Here is a 19,577-nt window from a genome sequence, read left to right on the forward strand (position 1 = left end):
TCAGTCAAGATCATTTTATTTTTCATATGAATTTTTGTCATTTAAACATTTGCTTGATGTGTATTAAACTGTTTGTTTGTAACTCTGTGGATTTGTTGATCGGTATGTAAGGGAGTAATTCGCCCAGAAATAAAAATCCTGATATTATTTATTGTTCAAAAACCCATTTGCTGGTATGATTTGCACTGGAACACAAATGGAGAATTTTTTATACATTTTATAAACATATTTGCATTGCTCTTTTTCAGATAATACTTTATAGTGACCTCATCTGTTAAGCTCCAAGAAGCCAAAAAAGCACTATAAAAGTAGTCCATGCTTCTTGTGCACTATATTTCATGTCATATTTACAAAAATAAAAAAAAAGTGTGCGAAGAACACACCAAATTACAAGTAGTTATTAAAACTGGATCATCGAACTCATGATTTAATCAGTCTGAAAACAATTTGAGACCCAAATAACCATTTCACTGAAAGGAATTGGCTTAAAAGAATAATTTATTCACTGATCTGTTTCTTGAGTTCAACTAACTGATTCAGTGATTAGTATTCAGCGGTTAAAGAGTTAAAAGATTCAAGTTAAAAATTCATTGAGGGAAAGATTATCAATGAATAAAATGTTACATTTCTGTCTGTAATTAACGCAAAGCTATTATATGGACAAAATGCCTTTTTTTATGGAGATTTCTTTGGTAAATTTCCTGAGCTTAACATATAGCTACTGTAGGTACTTGACTATGAACTGTTGCTGTAAGCATAAAAACCGAATGAAAAGTTCTAAGAAAATTACAGCATGTTTGGAAAGACATGAGTGTAAGGAAATAATGTCAGAATTTTCATTTTTGGATGAACTAACACTTTAATAAAGAATTCATGCACATTGACCTGAATTACAGTAGTATCACAAATCAGCAGTCCAAATTCTATCCAAAATGTCCTTTTTCATTTTTGAGTACAGCAAACTGGCTAAAAAAGAAAGTGCCTCATTTATTTTTCAGTGTCTGTTCGTAGAGAACTGACAAAATTACTTGAAGCGATGCAATTTGTATTTGTAATCTAACCAAGTAAATCCCTGGATGAAAAGATGTTATTCCTGATCTGATAAAGTTTTTGATTAAAAAACACACACATATACAAAGGCCAGGTTTACAGGGTGATTTTGGCTTGAATATTTAAGACAGACATTATACATTAATAGTTGTGGCCATTCCCCCATAGCAAGTCTCTACTTCAGCTATGTAATGTAATGATGTCCTTGTGTGTATAGTATTTTGTTTGATTGGTGTGCAGTGCTCTCAAAGTAAGCAGATTTATTCATGAACACATTCATACTTCACAAAGTTAAGGATTATAAAATATAAAGGAATAGTTCAGCCAAATATTAAAATTTAGTAATCACTACAACTAGTAGTGGTTCATTCCCTGCTCTGTTCCTCAGAATAATGATTGCAGTAACTCTGGTGGTGTCAAGAAATAAGAAAACAAAAATAGGAATAAGAGGGAGAAGCATACTCTGACAACACAGAAGTACACAAAAAATAGTACACTTCGGTTATTTATGGATACATTGCAGCGTGTTTGTTCCGATCTGAGGAGCTCTTTGTTCTGCCTGCTCAGGTTTTGTTTCAGCTCTCTGTGTTGTTGATTTCAGAAGGCTGGCTTGGCAGAAGCCTGTACATATTTATAAATGCAGAGAATTTGTGCTAAGAGAGAGACAATTAACTTTATTTTGACTGAAGAAAAAAGAAAACGAGTCTGTAGAATTGCTTTGACCTTTTATGTTTATAATTTGATAGATGGATGGATGGATACAAACACATTTAAACGATTATACTGTACATGTAATTTTCTCTATCTCTCTTTCTCTCCCTCAGGGTATCAGTAGTTTGTTTAGTTCACTGAAGGTGGTTCGGCTGTTGCGTCTGGGCCGGGTGGCTCGCAAACTAGATCACTACATTGAGTATGGAGCTGCTGTTTTGGTTTTGCTGGTTTGTGTGTTTGGATTGGCGGCCCATTGGCTGGCCTGCATCTGGTACAGCATTGGAGACTATGAAGTCATTGACGAGGATCGTAACACAATACGTACGGACAGTTGGCTTTATATGCTGGGTGACACCATTGGGTCACCCTACCGCTTCAATGCCAGTGCAGGAAGATGGGAAGGCGGACCTACAAAAGATTCTGTCTACATCACGTCTCTGTACTTCACCATGACCAGCCTGACCAGTATTGGCTTTGGAAACATTGCTCCAACCACAGATGGGGAGAAGATCTTCGCCGTGGCCATGATGATGATCGGATGTGAGTTAAAAAGCTTTATATACTCCCCATAAACACCTGAGTGAAAAATACAGTGTTCATAATATATAAGTCTATTCATCATATAATATGAGAACAAGGGATTGTGCTTGTAAAGGATTTATTAGGGATTTAGTTCTATGCACACACTTAAATCTACCGTTTTATGTTGAGACCTTTTAGGAATATTTGGCTACCATGCACTAAGATCTGTATTTCTTGAAGAGATACTAGGAAATGTGAGTGACTCATTGTGTCACTGTGAAAACGTGTGTGAAAAGTACATACAAATACGCATTAGAACAACAATAATCCCTTAAATGCTGACCCAGCAAGCTTAATGGAGAGTCAGCTGGACAAACACTTTTATATTGAACTTTGGGGCTATTTCCTCTTTATTTACTGGTTATTGTTTTACCGTTGGGCTGGTTTTATTTCACTGGCGTTGTTGTTGTTGTCATCACTGTTGTGCTGTGATGTTCAGTGCTTTTATTTTTATTAAATGCTGTTTGTTGCAACCGTAATTGACCGTTATTGAGGTTTATGTGTTAAGTGTTGATGGTCTGTGTATCTTTTTTTTTTAAAGCATTGTTTTGTTGCAAGATATCCTTCCAAGTTACAGTAGTTTTGTAGGACAATTAAACAATGCATCATATTGATTTAGCTATTTCTGGTTTTATATTTTTCGCCACTGTATGTTTTTTTAGCTAGTTACTTGGGTCAAAAATCTTTGCATCATGTTGCCCTGATATGTTCCAATGTGAACTGATTTGTTTCTGATCACATTACCAATTAAAATCTGTTTTGATTCATCTGTGACTGTTTCTGCTGACTGAGACAGCTACCTTTCATTTGGTTCTGTTAGCAAACAAAGATTTGTTAGACAGATGAGAGAAATAATGGAGTGTTGAATCTAGAGACGACGTCTGTAGGGTCATCCACGGCGGGGCTCTCTTAGATCATCCTGCCATTGAGCTGTGATTCACCACTCAGAGGAAAATGATTCAGTTCCATTATATGTGCTATTAAACATGACCAGCTGCCAGTACGCTGTGTAATTTATATGGTAAAACTCCCTCAGGAGAGATTATCAGAGTAAACATACATTGCTGCTTTCTGAGCAAACAATCATACAGAACATAACGGTTCAGGAACTAAATAGAAAGAGGTGGGATCTAGAATTTGTGTACAAATTTAAATAATCAAAAGATATTTAAACCAATAAACAAAACATTATATTGTAGGACGAGGCTGTTTTGTTACATGAAAGGAAAAATACTTATTCTACATTGATTTGGATATTTAATTGTCCATGCTCATTTCTCCTTATTATCCAATTTTCTTATATAGTTCATCTTTAAAAACAATAATTATCAAATAACACAGTTAGATGTAATATTTCGCAAACCTCAAAATTAATACCATTTTCATAATGTTTTCATACTGTTACTTTACCATTTTTCACTACTTTTCATACATAATATTTTATGTTGAGATTCACTTTATAGTTTTAGCATTTAAAAATAACTGATTTAAGTCTTTAGTGGTTTATTTATTTAGACAAAATAGTATGTTTTTTTTTTATTCATTCATATTGGCCAGAATTGGCCTATTCTGTATCAGTGTATCCATAGAACATTAATTCTATTCTATTTATCTATTTAATCTATTCATTTCTATTCTGGGAAAATGATTGTAAAATGTTAATGACTTAATCACTGGACATCTCTGTACAATAATGTGATATGAACCCATATCACGTAATTACACATAAATGAAATAAAAAATGACATATTAAATGTATATTAAATAATGAAGCCTGCAGGCATTTCTTTTGAGCTTAAGTATCAGTTCACGTTGCATTACATAATAGCCTACATGTCATGTTTTATGCCCGTTTAACAACAGTGTTAATGTTCAACTGGCATCACATAGCAGTCTGTTCTCAAACGCTTCAAGGTGATGTAAACTTACAGGCTTTTGTTCCACGAGCGCATTTGAGATTTCTAAAGCCTGCTGATGTTTCATCATGTTTATAGTGACGGCGCCGAGAGTAAACACTTGATTGGAGCACCATTTTGCATCATTCTCAAGGGCTTTATTCCACAGTCTAGAGAAGTTGTGAGTTGAAACAAAAACAGAAGTGCAGATGCTGATTTCATGTTGCTCGGGGAACAGGGCTGGCAGCAGGTGCTGGAATGCCTGTTTTGTTTCCATGGCAACCCCTGGCTTGGGGCACTAGTTTAATGACCGATTGAAAATGTAAATCTGACTGAGACAGACTAACAGGTAGAGACATACATGCCTGGCTTGTTTTCTTCACATAGTGTTTTGAAGATCGCCTGTGCATGTGCTGATGTACACGTGAGATGGTGAAAACCACGAAGCAGCTTTCATCTTTCTCCTGCTGGAGTTTTTGTCAGCTAATGACTTCATACATATTAGATATGCGTTCATAAGGCACGCATAGGCAAATCCATCGCAACGCTGTTAAGTATTTGTGTTTTGCCATGTTTGATCGATTGCTTAACTTTCTCTCTTTATTTTCAGATTATTTTTGTGCAAGGGCACCAGGCATTAATGTTCCTCACGTGTTTTTAGAATGCATGTGCACGTGTTGTGATGTCACAAAAGTGCAAAGGCTTATGAATATTGATTAGGTTATGCACAAATCCTTGAACATGATGTTTTAATGTTTTGATAAATAGTCTGTGATGTACAGTATCAGGTCTTTTTCAGACGGTTTGATCATTTCCAAGTCAAAAGTGAAATGTAAAAATAATAAAAGTCATAAAAATCCAATAAGATACAATTTCTCTAGCACATTCAGATGTTCTCACTGCACAGGGATCTGATGGAGCTATCATTATTGTTGACCGATTCAAGTGCTCAAATTAAAACAATGTATGAAGATGAAAACTAGCACAGAACAATGTTAACTAAAAATAAAATAAAACTAAACTTAAACTATAAATGTGCACTACAATATGAATAATTTTCATTGTATCAATTTCACAAGCTGTCCAAGATTTCTAACCATCAGTGTATTCTCTCAAAAGCTGACCAAATAACAACTAATGCAAATACTAGGCCTACCACATCTAGCATATACTTCCACAGCTGTTCACTATGGACGATTAAAATGATTTATAAAGACAACTCATTTTAAAATCTCATTTTGGAGATACAGACAGCCTAAAAAACCATGCTATGATAATGGTGCAGCAGAGTCCGTCAGCAGTCGTGGCCGGGGCCTAGGTGTGATGTCACAAAAGCTGTCGGCAAACGGCTTGTTCTGAGACACTGCTTATGATTTATGGGGATTAATAAAAAGAGGAGTGGGTGTATTTTTACCATTATAGGGTGGTTGAGTACACACACTGCCAATACACATTTATATTCAAACACCATGTGAAAGTGAATTTTGCATAATAGGTTCCATTTAAAACTAAAACTAAATGAAGAAGAAAAAAAACTTCAAACTTCAGCCAGAAGAGTGACTTTGAGAGTTATGAGCTGATAAAATTGGCCAGAATATTTGATGAACCTGATCCTCTGACACCATCACCATCAGAGTGAACAGAACGTGTCAGCCAGAAATGGGAAGCTAAAATGAACCTGAACGGCTTATCTTCTTTATTGCCAAAGTGAATGTGAGCCTGTTTTCCAGTAGATTTGGTGCTTAATCAATTTAAATTGGCCAAATTCCCCAGCATCCTAACCTTTCAGCTGACAATGATATGGAATTACAGTGTTTGCAAATGTGAAACGGAAAGAGCTCCATTTCACCCTGCCGTCACATGGCCCTTTGTAGGCAATGATGCAAGTTCAATTGGAAGCAGAGATGTCAAGATATTAAATATTCTGTCACATGTTCCTGTAATAGTCACGGCCACAGGGAATCTTTTGACAAGGACCCGTTTCATCTGATCAGATAGACTTTCTTCCCCTCTTCCACTCTTTCTCTCTGTCTGTTCGCTCATTCGCAGACATAATCAAAGAAAAACACAACAGATTAAGAGCACAAACATAAGGGCTTTTCACACTGAGCTTTCAAATAGCGCTTTTAACCCTGGGTAAAGGACGCGATGTTAGAATGATACAACTAAATGCTTAGCAACCAACAACCAATAGCGTGCCTCATATTCACGTGCTTTGGACAGTCACAGAAACAGCGCGTTGTATAATCAGTAGTTTCAGCGTTCGAGGGGAAAAATGTCAAATAGTGACTGAAAACGAAGAGATCGTTTCATTCCGACCTTTATAGTCCGAAAAGTCCATTCAGATTTTATTTTGAGGAGGACCTGATTTGTCACCACATCTGCAGCCCTCAGGTAAATTATAAGCAATGTGAAATGTGAAACAACATAACCCAGGATTCCGTTTACCGGGGGTTTACAATGACCCAGGATTAACTATTTCAAGTGTGAAAAGCCCTATAGATCCTCAATACTTCACACAATAATGTTGGCAACAAAGACAGTATACCTACACACACACACATATATATATAATAAATATATATATATATATATATACACATATACAACATTTGATAGAAAACACTTTTATGTAAAAATTAAAAAAGACAATAATTACCACTATAACCGCAGATGGTGGGTCAATAGATACCAGTGTGCTCAACTGGTACACACCAGTTAATAAATCGCACAATAAACCAGCATAAATAAACAATCCGTTACAAAAACACAGGGCTGTGGCTCTAATTAATGAGCTCAGTACCTAATGAGGATAATTGGTACTTCTCAACAAACAGATTAAATGATGCTATCAGTCATGGCAAGGATGCATTAGTTATGGCTGATTAGAAGGCAAGAGAGATCTGAATTTCGGTATTAGGCCAGAGTTCTTGGGTTTCATTTGTGAGATGATTTCTATTGAATTAGTGATGAATGGGTAAATATGTTTGAATCATTGAGGAATAGATGAATATTAAAGCCGAATTTTAAAGATTTAATATAGTTTTTTTTACATAAAATGCAGACGCAATTGTTACATAAAATGCAGACGCAATTTTCGCAATTGATCATTCAAAGTGCCTTACATAGAGAGGAAATAATCACAAAATAAAAGCAAGGAAAATTCAAACAGTTATTCAAAAGCTTTACATAGAAAGGAATTATAATAATAACACTATAGCAATTCGAGCAGTTTGCGTAGAAAATAGACACAAAGTAAAAGCAGGGGGAATTAAAGCAGTTATAAAAGGAATCAAAGGAGATAAATGATACAGTTATAAAATGAATTAGAGTAAAATGAATTAAAATAGTAAAAAGATGATACATTGAATAAACTTCTCATCTGGCAAAACACCGGTGTATCTTATTTTGACTCTGAGATTTCCCCATGACGGTCAGTATTCTTCTGTGGATTTTCAGAAGTATCTAGTGTTGTCACGTTAAAAGTAAAATTTGTTCTCTGTACCAGTTTCGGTACCATAATAGTTTAATAATAAAAATATTAAATTAATGACATCAGTTAATAATGAATAAATAATACATTAAAACATTAGCATGTAGCTTTAAAACAGTTAAGTGAATATTGCATTAAAAAGACATAATGAAAAGTTACTCCAATATGAAAGTAGCTGCCTATCCGAGGGTACCGGACTGACCAGTTTGAAAGATTGACCGGACTGCAGAAAGGCTTGTATCGTTACATTTTTAAAATGTAAGTATCGACTTGCCACCAACATGTCGGTACTTTTGACAGCATTTCATTTTCTACAGAACTAAAACTAACCCAAAGCTTTAACACTACTCTGTTATTCAAGCACTGGTATTTCCTTCAGAAATTGCACATCTAAATTTGAGAGATCATAAATGTAAGATTTTGATATGATTTACTTGAATATAAATTTTATTGTTTGTTACTGTCAGTATTAAGTATTCACTATTTGAATTGATTTAAATAAGGCTATACTGCCTGCTATTGTGTAGTCAAAGTAAATGGGTAATAAAGAGAAAGAGAGGGGGAGAGATGGAGTGAAGAGCCCAAGTATAATGCTGGCAGTACAATTAATCACCTGCTCTAATCAAATTACACTAACACAGGCTTATCTCCTCCACCCCATGTTTTTCTTCGCTCTACCATTACCCCTCTCTCTCACACCATCTCTGGCAGTGGCTCAGCTCAAGCAGACAGCGAGATGTCTCATCTTTTACCGAAACTGTTGTGTGTCATGCAAAGACAATTGCCGCTGCACTTTTCTAATGAACAGAGGAGGTGTAAAAACATCAGAGCTGCAAAACTTTGTTAAAAATAAACGTTTCCACTAATGAGTCCTGCTTTACAGTACAGACTCCCCTGGGGTTTAGTGCTGATTTTTGCTCTTCCTCTAATGACTTGAACTTGCACTTGTGTGCTTCCATGTTTTAAACAGAGCACACAGAAAGTCCACGAGCACAAACACAGATTGTTTGATGGATTTAAATCTCCTTTATGGAGGCAAGGAAGATTAATGTGGTTCTGTGCCATTGTTTCCACTCTAAATCACATGCTCTTTATGCCGTTTTCTAGTTTGAGTTGTTGTGTACTTCAGAAGGAACAGAATAACCCGAATGTGTCTATTTTTAGAAAATATGTTAAATTCATGAAACCTCAGCTTTAGCTGTGCTAAGGGGAACAGAAAATGAGAGTGTGAAAGAGATAGGAGACAGAAAGTGGATTGAAGAATTTTAATGCGTCAATCATATAGGTTTAGGGGCCGTTTACACGAAGAAGAAAAAAAGGAAACCATTTTGTAATTTTTTTAATTCTATTTTTTAAATAAGCTTCTGAAATCAGGTTTCAAAGCGCAAGTTTTTGATAGCAATACTGTTATCGTCAAAACAACAAACAACAAAAACATGATTTTTTTGGAAACGGGTGGCGTCATGCGCATGCATATTCATGTTCAGTCTATAGACCCTTTTTGCGCCATCATCACAATTACGTCACGGTGTTAGCTGGGGGCAAAACAAAGGGAAAACTGGAGGCAGCCAATACAAACCAGCACAGATTCGGATACGATAAGGAGCTTAAAATGTCATCTTGTTGTGTTGTTGGGTGCAAGAATCGACAGAGTACAGGCTCCAGTTTGAAATTATATCGCATAATGTTTTCTAAACTATTGTGATTATTTGTTAATCATCTGTGATTGTATACATTGTTGTGATTGATTGTGACTAGACTTTTTGAAGAACCTGGTAAGAAAGCCTTGGCGCTGGCTTGGCAGAACTTCAGATCGTACCACACAAGTCATACGTGACCATTCAGCAAATAGTTATCTAAAGATTTATACGCCCTCAGTTTCTCTTTATGCTCGGTTTCTCTATTAGGTAACGTTAGGTGTAGAAGTCAGGCCACTTAACCCGAGGTAATCCTGTCAGATCGTCCATCCATTGAGTGAGCGTGTACGGGTTTCTGTTTCTGTCCGTTAAAATTAACTTTTGCAAATAACAAATTGCGATCCTGGACAGTGAGTGACCTTACACATTAATATAAAATCAGATATTCTCCAGTCATTGTTACAAAACAAGCTAACAAAACTTGCTAACTAGCGTTAATGAAGCGGCAAGAGAATTGTTCTGCCTCCAAGTGCAGCCCACAAAAAAAAAAACGTCACCATGTTTACTAACTGAAAAGGGGTCTATAGGCATTTAGTGTTTCTTTACAAAGTGACATCGCCAGCTACTGGCCTGGCGTCGTTGTAGGTTAGTAACATACTAGAGTCCAGTTTTGAGTGGAGCATAGTGCACATCAACTGCAGTTTTAGAGCTCCGGCTAACACTTGGCACTAGTTCAAGTGTACTTAGACTGTAAAGGCTAAAAAGGGAATTCCCATTTAGCAAAACAAAATGTTGATGACCAACCTAAATAGGATGAGCCTTACCTCTGTTTAATGTAATGTTACTCTAGCTAAGTGTACGTGGGAAACCATGGCATGACCAAACCAAAGCTGCAATCAGAGAAGTACCATTGGTCTGCTTATATCTGGTCTGCTTATATCTAGTAGTGGTCATGACCTCTGACTACAGCTAGTGTTGCTTTAATTCAAGTGTATACAGACCTATGGGGACTAAGCAAAATACTTTTAGATAGAGCAAGCGTGAAGGCTGCCTTCTAAACAGCCAATTACCACTGTCTAGTGACCAAGACTGGCGAGTTTGTGATCGTGGGCCCGCATAAAAATGAACGGCCGGTGTGAGGACCCTGTGCTAGTTTGGCACCCGAATGAACGAATACAATAAGAGTTAAATAGAATAATCGTTAACACTTTACTTGAAGGGGTGTGCATAAGACTAACATGACACCTTCATAATCATGACATGACACATGTTATGAATATGAAGGAAGTTTTATGCATGTTTGTGACAACTGTCATTAAGTGTCATTCGCTCAATTATGACATTTTTAATGCAAATATGACATTGTTTGAGATGTCTTTGTTATGACACCTTGACATAAACCAATACATCATAACCTGTCAGTGTCTTTGTCATGACAACTTGACATTACTAAGACAACACAACCTGTCATAAACATGACCTAGCAGATTAATTATCAAACTTAAGAAACCACTTAGCTTTATTGGTTAACATTACATTAAACTGTCAGGTGGTTGGTTTTGACATTGGCTGTCATGAAGCCATTATAACTATTTAATGACAAATTCAATTTGTACCACTGTAGTTGAGGTCACGAAAAATATTCATGACACAGTTATAATGGCCTTATGACAGCCAATGTCAAAACCAACCACATGACAGTTTAACTTAATTTAATGTCAAGTTGTCATGACAAAGACACTGACAGGTTATGATGTTATGGTTTATGTCAAGGTGTCATAACAAAGACATCTTAAACAATGTCATATTTGCATTCAAAATGTTATTATTGAGCGAAAGACACTTAATGACAGTTGTCATAAACATGCATAAACCCTACTTCATATACATGACATATGTCATGTCATGGTTATGAAGGTGTCATGTCAGTCTTATGTACACCCCTTCAAGTAAAGTGTTACCGAATAATCAAATGCGTAGCTAAACTATTATATAAATGATCAATAACTATTTGACATTCCAACCTAAATTTGAGGTTGTAATAAAAAGGAGTCAGATAAAAGTTTAATTGGAATTAAACTACTTTGCCACGCTGAAAAGACAGTAACTTCACCCGCTTATCGGAAACTGTCGTTGAACCGATTGGACGGGCCTTACACTGTCATGAGAGCTGCACAAGATAATAGACAGTAAAAAAAGACATACATTTTTTCTCTCTGCACTGAAAACTTTAAAGGGACCCAAAAATGTGTGCGCGACTGTGCGTAAATATAAAATTGATTCAATAAATTATATATATATACTGTAGATATAAACTTGATAGCACATTTGAAAACTTCAGACCAATTTAAACACGTGATATGAAATATAACCATGCGTTTAGGTCAGAGCATTCAGTCAAGAGCTGCCTAGACAATCGCAATCTCAAAGATCAAAACACTAACACTTTCTCTATCTCACCCACACGATTAAAGAGCGTACATCAGTTAATGTAAAGAGAGGGTGTGTAATAAGCTGCCTGGCTCACTTATTTGTTCATTTGTTAATGAACATTCATCTATCTCTGCAATGAAAAAACGGTGTGTGCGTGTGATTCGACAGGACAGTTCATCTTGAACCGTGAAAGCAGTTAAAGTTGAACTTTTAGATTGCAGGGTGAACAAACGCCCACCCTGTGACCTCACACATTGATACATCTGGACGTGTCTGTGTCCTATGTGTCGTGTCAGACCATCTAGAGTGTGCTCATGTTTTCAGTAGGAAAGTCGCTGTCAGCTCTGTTCCACGTTCTTGTCACCTTGGAGCCAAATCTGTCCCCAGATCAGCAAAGACTGTCACACTGCATATCTGTACATCACCGATTTCACACACATACACATACAAGACTCGTACACTCCAATAATAATGGCTGGGGTCCCAGAAAACTGCAGCTTGGGTAGTTGACAATACTAAAAAGCCTTGAACTTTTTTCAACATCAACATCTGCAATAGTTTGGAAGTGTGCACAACTCTTTAAATGACAGTATTATTATAAAAGACTATTCAAAGTCACAGTGTTTAACATTGCTGTGTTTATTATAAATGAATGATCTGTGTGCAAATTTTTTATTAACTCTTTCCCCGCCAGCATTTAAAAAAACACACACACACAAAAAAAACGTTTTATTCAAGCTTAATGCATTCTTTTTTTTATCAACACAATTTTCATAAAAAAGCAAATTTGAGCTGAGAAAATCACGTTTTTATCAAAGACTATAGATCGGATTCAGAACGATGATCAAGGGCGCCCTACCATATAACAGTGAAAACATGGAAAGCTGGAAATCTCCGTCAATGGCGGGGAAGCGTTGTCTCATAAATGACGGGAATTTCCATCCATGGCAGGGAAAGAGTTAATGTGCCCTCCGAATATTTACTCGAAATAACCTCGCCTCCCATGTGCAACAAAATCTCTTTTCTGATGACGTGTTTATCGGTGCAAGAACGGGAAAACCTGTCCCTCACAATACTGTAGATCCCAGCAATAGCAAACGACAATGATCCAGTCAATTCCCCATGGACAAAATCCCGCCCCACATTGTTTCTTGTTCAAGAAGCCATTTTAATACGTCACAATAGGGAAGAAAACACTATCACAATTTCCATTTTGTGCCGACTTTAAAGAGATAAATTGCAGACATGATTGTTTGCTCTAATTTGAGCTTTTCTAATTCAAGGAAGTTCACCCAAAAATGTATCATTTACTCACCCTTGTGTCATTCAAAACCTGTATGCTGTTGTTATTTTTTTTTCTGTGGAACACAAAAGGAGTATTTTGAGAAATCTTCACAAAGATCTTTTTGTTACATAGTGACCATCTGTCAAAACAACAACAAAAACACACTATAAAAGTGGTCAATAATATATGCAGATCCCTGAGTCAGTGAGCTGAACCTGAGAACCGAATTGGCCCCATACATGAATGAATAGTTATTTTGAGCCAGTTGATTCGACTGGTTCACAAATCAGACTGAACGATTCATTCATGCGTCAGACTGATCCAGCTCTTGAGTTAATAGCTCACTGGAGGGGAAGATTATCAGACTAAAAAAAAAATTTACTTTCTGTCTCTCACACAAAACTGTAAGAAGTTACTTCAAAAGATTTGGAATAGCATGAACCACTACAAATGGTCTCTACAAACTGTTATTGCACAGAGAGTGCTGCACAAATATTCTAAAAAATAACAGCATACAGGTGTGGTGGAATGACATGAGGGTGGGTAAATGATAACAGAACTTTTATTTGTATGTGAACTACCTTTAATATATCAGGGCAGTGTTTCCTGAGTTCATGAGATAGACATGATTGTAGAGTAATGGCAGCTCATAATTCTCATCTAAAGGTATTTAGGAGGGGATTCATACTCACACACACATACACACACACCTAAGAGTCCCTACATGCGTAATTAGATTTTCTTCTGTGTGCAGAGCCATTACAGGCCGACTAAATCAGTTTAAAAGAGACAATCACTCGCCTTTATTGAATTTTCTTCTTTCTGTCCTGTGCTTTCACTCATTTACAATTCACTCTGTCACTTATCATCATCATTTCTGTCTCTCTCTCTCTTCTGAAACTGGTAACTTTTGGAATATTTTTTTCCATGTAGCTTTTGTAACTGGCAGCTACACAATGCATGTCAGATAATGAACACACACACGCACGCACTGCTGTGCATTTTCAAGATTCTTTGATAAATATTCAGCATTTATTTGAAACTGACATCTAAAGCTACAGCCTCTGTCACTTTTGATCAATTGCGTCCTTGCTGAATACAAATATTAACTATATATTAATATCTATATTAAAGGCTATATATCAAATCTTATCTATCTAAATAAATAAATAAAGTTATTTGGGGTTATTAGTTCTTTTGATTTTCTTGCAATAAATTCTTGAATAAATTATAAAAAAATGTTTTTAAATACTATAAATATTTTTAATATTTAATGTGGACTTTGAGTTTTGAAGGCCACTGTATGTATATAATTATCATTTTATTTCTGATTTATTTCAATTATTCTGTGCCTCCTCTGTGTTGTCCCTTAATCCAAAAAGTTTATTTCTCCCTTTCTTATAGCTCTCCTCTACGCCACCATCTTCGGTAATGTGACAACTATCTTCCAGCAGATGTATGCCAACACTAACCGCTATCACGAGATGCTTAACAGCGTGCGGGACTTCCTCAAGCTGTACCAGGTGCCCAAAGGCCTGAGCGAGAGAGTTATGGATTATATCGCCTCCACCTGGTCCATGTCCCACGGTATTGACACTGAAAAGGTGAACACCCTGTATGCCCAACTTCAATTGGCCAGCATGCAACTCAGGACACCTCGCAGCAGCCACCCTCCAGTCTAACGTGTGTGTGTGTGTGTGTGTGTGTGTGTATGTGTTATTCGCTTCTGCTCTGTCTTGTGTGTGTGCGTGTCTGGCTAAGTATTTTTAAACATTAGTGTGATTCTTTTGCAAGATGCTTTTTCACGCTGTGTGTTTAGACTCGTCCTGTCGTTTATACTCAAACCACAGGAGGGGAACAGCATGACTCTGTGGATATGAAGTGTTGGGTGGACATTGTCAGAATGCTCCAGCTGTGTGTCTCTCTCTCTCTCTCTCTCTCTCTCTCTCTCTCTCTCTCTCTCTCTCTCTCTCTCTCTCTCTCTCTCTCTCTCTCTCTCTCTCTCTCTCTCTCTCTCTCTCTCCTCTCTCTCTCCTCTCTCTCTCTCTCTCTCTCTCTCTCTCTCTCTCTCTCTCTCTCATCACACACAGACTTGCACTGTCCTCCCCAGAGCCAGTCTCCATGTCTCAGTGACAACCACATGCAGAAAGGGAGATGCTCTGGAAAAGTGAGGTGCTGCTGGGAATGGCAGCTCAGGGACATATCACATGCTAATGCGCTCAGATGCACACATACACACCGGCACACATGTCCTGTACCTCTGTCTCTCTGTGTCAGCCTCTCAGAATGCTTCATTGGCATGACAGTAAACATATATTTGGATGGCTATAAAACAATAGAAAAATTAATGCATTTAATCATGCCCATGGCCGGTGCAAAAACTCCAGAATAAGGGATTTTCCTGCCATCAGGGCAATGCATTCAAAAACAGCTGGAAGTTGAACTTCCTGTTACTTGATAACTAGGCTCATAAAAATGGAGAAATTCTAACAATAATTGTAAAAATAATAATAAAAAGAAACCAAGAAAAAAGATTTTTCATTAGAATTTTGGCCTTTTTCCATGTTGGGATATATTAATTTCTCTCGTAATAGGTTTAGCATGTAAATGGATTTGAAAATGTTAGTGTACTTGGTCTTGGTGGACTATATCTGCTGCACACTCTACTGCTACAGAGAAAGTATGGACATGCTACTGCCAGTAGATATACAAAGACATGCTGCTGTGAGCATGTAAGAAATGTTGCTGCTGCATGAATAGGCATACATGAATCTCATAGCAGATCTAAACAGGTGGAGCTGGGGGAGGTAGAGGGTTTCAGAGTGCGTTGCAGGAACAGCATAGTCAGGGCCGTAGGCAGGGTTTTATAACCACCTAGGTCCCAAATCTAAGTTAGTTTTTTAAGTCGCAGCTGAATAACCACTTAAGTCTTATATTTCTCTCTCTTATTACAGGTTTTGCAGATCTGTCCTAAAGACATGCGTGCTGATATATGCGTGCACCTGAACCGGAAGGTTTTTAAGGAACATCCTGCTTTCCGTCTGGCTAGTGACGGCTGTTTGCGGGCCCTGGCCATGGAGTTCCAGACCATCCACTGCGCTCCAGGCGATCTTATCTACCATGCGGGCGAGAGCGTGGACAGCCTATGTTTTGTGGTGTCAGGGTCACTGGAGGTCATCCAAGACGACGAGGTGGTCGCCATTCTGGGTAAGAATATTGACTAGGTATGGATTCGATTATTTTCTTTGATATATTTTTAGCAAAGGTGCATTAATTATCTTTAGCGGTTTGCACATCATGACATCATCCCTCTGTCTTGGGTTTAGTTTCCCATGGGAAGATTATTTGCATCCACAGAGCTTCTATGTGATCGTATATCTCCACCACACTGTGCCATCCCTCTCCCTTTTGTTTCTTCCCACATCCTGTACCCTGTATCCTCTTTGATCAAGGTGTTCATCTCTTTCTCTATGTGTAAAACATTCAGGGAACATAATAAAATAAAATGAAGAGGAAAAAAGTTTAAACTGTGAGCATAATGCATGTTAAATAAAGCAAAATATGGCCTAAGCTGATGATAAAAAAAATAACATTAAAAAGATATTTGAATATGTTTTTAAGTATGTTTTTAAGATCCTCTCTAAGTATCAGTTCATCCTTTTCTGGCAGTAATTGAGTTGGAAGCATTCCAGCTTTCTTGCTGTAGACTTCTTATGTCTTCTGTTAAAAAAACATTTGATCTGCCACACAATGAACTGTGTGGATTTATTGCACTATAATCTTTAAATGCCTGTGTTTTCAAATGATTACTTATACCTATAAACCTACCTATAAACACTGTAATATCTTCTCTCGTTAGCTCCATATTATTTCATTCAATCAAATGACAAAAAACAAATAGAAATTGAGTAGTCATGATACCACATATACTAATATTGATATTATATATATATATATATATATATATATATATATATATATACACACACAAACTTTCTTTCTCAATTTTTAATTATTATTCCAGTAATTTGTCAAGTAAACAGTCAGTAATAAATTTAGGTTTTGTGGTAAATTTAGGTACGAAGGTGTGTGGTTTTCTCTTTTTCTTCTCAAAATTATTGTTTAATTAATATTAATGACATAATAGTATCTGAATGTATTTATACTATGAGACCCAATGCATAGATCTGATATTTTGATACAAAATACGATTTTTTAGGTCATGCTGGCTGATACTGCAGAAATACTGGTATCATTTCATAATTTTCCTTAGTTTAGTATCGACTCAACATCCTTAAAATGTAACGTCTGTCATTTCCAACATCTGTCTGTCTCCCAACACAAAATTAGGCTACTTCGCCTCATGAAGCCACAGAGCTGAGAATCTAATGGCCATTTATTTCTCTGTTGACAAACTAACGATGCGTTGCTAAATTTGGCTCTCTGCCGCAGCTGTTAAACTGATTTAGGATCAGTCTGGAAGGCCACAAATGTCCTCTTTTGCTTCTAAAATTTATACAAACACACAATGTAGACAGAATAAAAAGGATTATCGATCTGACCACTTGTATCTCTCAAGTGGGCGGATTGAACGAAACTGTGGGTCAGAGGTCAGTATGCGTGTGTCTGAATTCTCATTAGGCTGGTGTGTGTTACACTGTGACCTCTGGAGCTATAAATGATACTGCTGGTTTATTACAAACACATTAGAAACTCTCTCTTTCCATTCACTCTTACTTAAAATTACAAAGAAAGAGAGCACAGTGACAGCTCAAAACTTCCCCCTAAGTCCAAAACAATCATTCATTAAAGCTATGCTGCAACACTATGATTCATTACAAACATCTTGCATTTTCTGATGTCATGCAGATAAATATATTAAAGGGACATTTCACCCAAAAAAGAAAATTCTGTCATGCCTTATTTATTTATTTACCCTTATGTCATTCCAAACCTGTATTTCTTCCTTTTGTGGAGCACAAAAGATGATTTAAGTCATTATACACAAACTCTTCCGACACACATATACTGCCATTTAAAAGTTTGGGATCAGTATGATTTTTTAAAGTTTTTGAAAGAAGTCTCTTATGCTCACCAAGACTGTGTTTATTTGATCAAAACAAAACTGTTTTTAAAATATATATATATTTACACATTTAAAAAATAACCTTTTTGTATTATAATATATTTAAAAATTTGATGTATTCCTGTGATGGCAAAGCTGAATTTTCAGCATCATTACTCCAGCCTTTTCTTTCTTCTTATTATCAATGTCGAAAACAGTTGTGCTGCCTAATCAGTTTTAACCGTGATACTTAAAAAAAAAAACTTTGATAAATAGAAAGTTCAAACAAACAGCATTTATAGTGAATATTTAATATATTAATTTAGTGTATCAAGATGCATCATAGATGTCAAACACCATTGATTCTTGATGTCTCGAAACCAAATGTGACACTCTAGATCTCTCTCTCTGCTAGCAGGAAGGAATCTGTATTCTAGAACATTTACTAAGACAACCGTAAATAATTTAACTGAGTGGACATTTTGGCTCTGTAACTCCAAAGATGTGAGCAGACAGAGATGGATGGACAAGACTTTTGTGCATTTGTTCATTTCAGTAATGGAATGAGGAAATATGTCTCATCATCATTTCTCCTCTGTCAGACATGCTCATGATATGTAGCACTATGGGTTGACCAATCATAATAAAAGTGTGTTTGCGTTTGCGAAAGAATGCTGCCATGCCAGGATATTGTTGTGAATGAGAATTTACCAGTGCTTATGACTGCTTAAATCTTCTGATCTGACGTGTTAGTGGTGTTTTACATAAGTTGAATTACACACCCAAAAAACCCCAGAAAACATGATCTGTCTACTGTAATCTGATCTAAGACAGAAGATAGAGGAAAGAAAAAACAGAAAGATCATTTGCAGTATTTTCTTTTTTTTTGCTGCAAAAAATGATTGATAGAAAATAAGAAATGAATTTAGCAGAAACAACAAAAAAAAATCAAGATAATTATTGAAAACAAGTCATAATACACTACCGTTCAAAGGTTTGTGTTTGATTTTTTAAAGTTTTTGAAAGAGGTTTCTTATGCAACATGTAGGCTACATTTATTGGATTAAAATACAGTAAAAAATATTGTAAAATAACTGTTTTCTATAACATGTAATTTATTTACGTGATTGCAAAATTTTCAGCATCATTACTCCAGTCTTCAGTGTCAAGAGACACTGCTCAAGAAACATTTCTTATTATTATCAATGATGTTGACAGTTGCTCAATATTTTTGTGGAACTGATAGCCTACATTAGTTAAAAAAACTGAAAATCTTTTTTTAACATTATGAATGTATTTACTGGCAATCAACCCTCCTCATCAAAAAACACCTTACACTGAACATTTGAATGCTAGTGTCCAATATACAATTTGGCTTATTTAGGACAACAAAACAAATATACTGATTAAAAATATCTTTTTTTTT

General features: G+C 36.3%; 1 protein-coding gene across 4 annotated transcripts in view; it reads left to right on the forward strand.

Moving 5' to 3' along the window:
• Window positions 1-19,577, forward strand: part of kcnh1a (potassium voltage-gated channel, subfamily H (eag-related), member 1a) — a 52,116-nt gene that overhangs the window by 12,660 nt on the left and 19,879 nt on the right. For all 4 annotated transcript variants that reach the window (XM_056238896.1, XM_056238897.1, XM_056238898.1 and 1 more), the window contains 3 exons: window positions 1,875-2,301; window positions 14,491-14,690; window positions 16,041-16,293. In XM_056238896.1, coding sequence (XP_056094871.1) covers window positions 1,875-2,301; window positions 14,491-14,690; window positions 16,041-16,293 — 880 coding nt within the window. The remainder of the gene's footprint in view (window positions 1-1,874; window positions 2,302-14,490; window positions 14,691-16,040; window positions 16,294-19,577) is intronic.

This window comes from Rhinichthys klamathensis, unplaced genomic scaffold, assembly GCF_029890125.1.
Source record: "Rhinichthys klamathensis goyatoka isolate OS25496 unplaced genomic scaffold, OSU_Roscu_1.1 h1tg000547l_1, whole genome shotgun sequence".
In the NCBI taxonomy this organism is placed as follows: domain Eukaryota; kingdom Metazoa; phylum Chordata; class Actinopteri; order Cypriniformes; family Leuciscidae; genus Rhinichthys; species Rhinichthys klamathensis.